This window comes from Mustela nigripes, chromosome 18 (genome assembly GCF_022355385.1).
Source record: "Mustela nigripes isolate SB6536 chromosome 18, MUSNIG.SB6536, whole genome shotgun sequence".
NCBI classification, from domain to species: domain Eukaryota; kingdom Metazoa; phylum Chordata; class Mammalia; order Carnivora; family Mustelidae; genus Mustela; species Mustela nigripes.
In genome coordinates, this window is record NC_081574.1 from 62,956 (window position 1) to 67,703 (window position 4,748).

At 39.0% G+C, this 4,748-nt stretch overlaps 1 protein-coding gene across 1 annotated transcript; it reads left to right on the forward strand.

Annotated features, from left to right (window-relative positions):
- The first annotated feature begins 1,566 nt into the window (after window positions 1–1,566).
- Window positions 1,567–2,511, forward strand: LOC132006533 (olfactory receptor 2B6-like). The gene has a single exon (XM_059384383.1). The coding sequence runs from the start codon at window positions 1,567–1,569 to the stop codon at window positions 2,509–2,511; it is 945 nt and encodes a 314-aa protein (XP_059240366.1).
- Window positions 2,512–4,748: the final 2,237 nt, after the last annotated feature.

Genomic DNA, 4,748 nt, shown 5'->3' on the forward strand with positions numbered 1-4,748 from the left:
GTTTCTTGGTTTTCCTTCCTCTCTCTGCTTTTACCCCTAAGTTCATCTTTCTTTCTTAAATTCCACATTGGAGTGAAATCATATGGTATTTTTCTTTCCGGACTGACTTACTTTGCTTAGCATAACACCCTCTAGCTCCATCCATGTCACCAAATTGTTTATATTAAAGAAATTGTGTGGTCTGTTTTGAGGAGTGGTGGAGGGTCCTCCGGCAACAGGCATACGTAACAGTGAGTAAGAGGGAGAATAAATGGGGAGCTTTAAATTTAAATGATTGGAAATTCATATTCAGACCCGAATTTCAGGGAGCCAACTATCTGAATCTCTTTCTGGTGATCTCCCTCAGAGGTAAAAATTACATCAAATTCCTTCTGCCATTTTTTTTCTTTTTCTTTTCTTTTCTTTAATTTCTTTTCATTGTTCTAGAATTCATTGTTTATAGCCAAATACTGTTTTTTTTAAGATTTTATTTATTTGACAGACAGAGATCACAAGTAGGCAGAGAGGAAGGCAGAGAGAGAGGAAGGGAAGCAGGCTCCCCGCTGAGCAAAGAGCCCAATGTGGGGCTCGATCCCAGGACCCTGAGATCATGACCCGAGCTGAAGGCAGAGGCTTTAACCCACTGAGCCACGCAGGCACCCCGAGAATTCATTGTTTATGCACCACACCCGGTGCTCCATGCAATATGTGTCTTCCACAATACCCAACATGAGGATCTCCCAACCACCCACCATGCTCCTCTGCAAATCCTTCAGTTTGTTCTCAGAGTCCACAATCTTATCATGGTTCATGCCTGGAGCACAGATTGTGGTGCATAAGCAACGAATTCTGGAACACTGAAAAGAAATTTGAAAAATAAATAAAAATTTTAAAAAAAATTTTTTTGAAAAAACAAGAGCATTGAATGACACATCCAGATATTTTTAAAATAACATTTTCACAGCAAACAAGGTTTTGTGTGTATGCTAAGTTTTTGTTTCTTATCTCTATTTTAAAATTTTCTGAATAGGATTAGCATTTTGCTGGGAAGGGATGAGCAGGGTCTGAAACTGCATCCTTTCAACCCATAGAATGTGTGCAGTGCTTCCATTCCCGTGAAGATTCTGACCAGGTCAGTCTGAGGAAGACAGAGATCCACCTGCCCCTTCCAGCTGATCTTTGTTTGACTTGTATCTGAGAAGCTCTGCTTTAGTCCATAATCTGTTGTTGCCATTAAATATTGGTGTCATGTACAGTTGATGGGAGTTCTACTTAACCTTTTTAGAAGATCAAGAATTCTAAAAGGAGTGAGTAGCGAACTGAAAGGCACTCATAAAAGAAGCCAAGTTTCCTATTTTGCTGGTGCTCTCTTTATTCTTCTCTTAGTAATCTTTCAAAGTTACATCGGCTATGTTGACTCCCCATTTTACCATACTCAAGGTATGGGTGCAGATTATAGCTGAAATGAGAATTTCATCTCACCAGCTCTTGTCTCTACTTCTCTGTGGCTTCCTTTTACCACTGACACCCATCCGCAGCAGTGGGTATTTAGATGTTCCAGCTAGAATTTCACCTGTTAGCGACAACATGTGGATCAACAATCAAAGCTCACAAGATGATTTTATCTTATTGGGATTCTTGGACCATCCCTGGCTGGAGACACCACTCTTTGTAATCTTTCTGGTGGCCTACATCTTTGCCCTATTTGGAAATATCTCCATTATCCTTGTTTCCTGCCTGGACCCTCAGCTTGACAGTCCCATGTACTTTTTTGTCTCAAATCTCTCCCTACTGGACCTCTGCTACACTACCTGCACTGTGCCACAGATGTTAGTCAACCTTAGGGGAAAAGACAAGACCATTAGCTATGGTGGCTGTGTTGCCCAGCTGTACATTTTCTTGGCCTTAGGTTCTACTGAATGTATACTGCTAGCCATCATGGCCTTTGACCGTTATGCTGCTGTTTGCAAGCCCCTTCACTACCCAATCATCATGAGTCAGAGACGCTGCATCCACATGGCCACTGGGACCTGGATCAGTGGCTTTGCTAACTCCCTTGTGCAGTCCACTCTCACTGTGGTGGTCCCACGATGTGGACATAGGGTGATAGACCATTTCTTCTGTGAAGTTCCTGCCCTTTTGAAATTAGCATGTGCTGATACTCATGTAAATGAGGCTGAGCTCAATGTGCTGGGGGCATTGCTACTTCTGGTGCCCCTCACCCTCATCCTAGGCACCTATGTGCTCATTGCACGGGCAGTAATGAGGATTCATTCTGCTGAAAGTCGCTGGAAGTCCTTCAACACCTGTGCTTCACACCTGCTGGTCGTGTCCCTCTTCTACTTCACAGCCATCAGTATGTATGTCCAGCCTCCCTCTAGCTACTCTCATGACAGGGGGAAGATCATGGCTCTCTTCTATGGGATCATCACGCCCACACTCAATCCATTTATCTATACACTGAGGAACAAGGATGTGAAGGCTGCCCTGAGAAGGGCACTGACCAAGGAGTTTTGGGTCAAGATGAGATGATCTCTGAAGGAGACCCACGAGGCACAGGTAGATGTGTTTTCCTCCCTGAGAGGATCCTGGCCATGGAAGTGATGAGAGAATGGTACATCAAGTGCCACAGAGTTCACCGAAGGAGCAGGACTGGAAAGAAGCAATAAGTCTGGGTAATCTCACAGTTGTTATCAATTTATGAGAATACGTGGCTTACAATATGAATCCTATCAGGTCTTGTCACCTTGATTGCCCTAACTACTAGTTAACCCTAATGGCTAGCTAATTTAGTGTTGGGGGAAATTGGTGTAATAAATATATTACAAATATATATTTAGAAAAATATATTTAGAGAAAAATATATTTAGAAAGTTTAGAAAATATATTTGTGTAAATTATTTCCACATGAATCCCATATAAATTATAAATAATCATATATTTTTTTAAATGTCACTGCTATCCTGAGTCAACTTTAATCAACGTATGTTGACCACATTTGGTCATCCTCCAACATTCAGTGTCCAACTGTATCTCATCCACAAGGGCTTTGGCCTCAAAGGTAAGTGAACTCAAGAGGCATATAGGTCAAAAGCATATAAAATAGAAATGTGCAAAGGGAAAATCCATGAAAAACTTTAGAGTCAGTGATTTTTAAGTATACATTATTTTGACCATAAACCCAAGTCAGTCTTTGTTATGATAAACAATGATATCATGCTCAATAAAACAGAACTTCTCCTGGGTCAAGACAGAAAATGACAGACAGTGAAGATGGTAGGAATACATAAGGTGGAAAATATTCTAACCCAAAAAACTTTACTAGCGATTGATGAGTTTGACAAAGTAGCTTCCTTCACCACGTGAATGAGTAAGTTAGTCCTATTTCAATGTGGGAGTTGTGAGAATATCATATTGAAATTAAAAGCCTTAGTTGATCTATTAGATTCTTTTTTTTTTAAGAAAAGTTTATATAACTCCTAGCTATAAACTATCTCACAAATACATTTTAGTCAAAACAAAGTGAGTTGAGCAAAAACTCAACACTATTGTCTGAAATGAAAATTAAATCTTGTATTTCATTACTGGGTATATGTCCCTTCTCAACAGAGTAATGTACAAGCTGTATGCCTTTTAGGGACAACCATTCTTTATCTTTGACTACAGATTCTTTGCCACCAAACAGAGATACTAATTAATGCTTTAATTCAAAGGTTTGTGAAGTTTTTTTTTCCCCACAGAACACTGAGTTTCATATTTAATATTGTAGCTCCATGCCCCATAAAGCAAATCTAGACAACAAAATTAAAATTTAAATTCATAGAGCTCTACAAAATGTTTCATTTCAGACTTTATAAATCATGGACTTAGCACTCATTCTGAGTCATCGGCACAATTTCTAAGTCATTCTCTCCATTCTAACAGATATCCTCAAGTTTTCTTATAAAATTATCCTTTCCAAAGTCCATTCTGTCCATAAATACACTTAGTCATTTTTGCTTGTTTCAGTTTTCTGTAGTTATTTCAAACTAATGGATCAGAGTTCCTTAAAAATATGTGCTCCAAGGTTCTAACAATCCTGAACAATTTTCTGAAAATCCCTTAGTGTGTTTTATCAGTATCCTTAATATCAGGGAATAAATACACCAATGGTGTGAATTTCAGGTTCTTGATTACATTTTATATGGGAACATTAATGATCTATCTGCTTCAACACTCTGTCAGAGAATCTAAATATTGGAATAGCAAATATTAAAGACAAAATAACACAAAACATGCATAAAATTTCTAGTATCCTAGTATGTGTTAAGAAATAATGTTTACAGTATTATTTTATTTATTCTAGTTAAGTAGTGTACCTCTGAGGGCTTTTTGTTGTACCTCTCTGGGAGTATTTGAGGTCACTAGACAAAAACAGCACATTGCCTTGGGTTTGTTAGTTTTACTTAGGAGTCTAGATAGAAATGAACAGACACTTCTCCAGTGAAGACATACAAATGGCTATCAGACACATGAAAAAATGTTCATCATCACTAGCCATCAAGGAGATTCAAATCAAAACCACATTGAGGGGGAGACAAGATGGTGGGGAAGTAGGAGGAGGTGCCATTTCAACCTGTACCCTAAAGTGAGCTGGTTAACTACCAAAGAACTCCAATCATGCATGAAATCAAACTGAGATCAGAATTATACATGTCTGGATCTCTACAGAGGCAGAAGACGCCAGTGGGCAGGTAAAGCAGAGTGGGAATGTCTGACTGATATCAGAA

Coding starts and splice junctions, on each gene's coding strand:
- LOC132006533 (XM_059384383.1), top strand. CDS start 1,567: ATGTGGATCAACAATCAAAGCTCACAAGATGATTTTATCTTATTGGGA.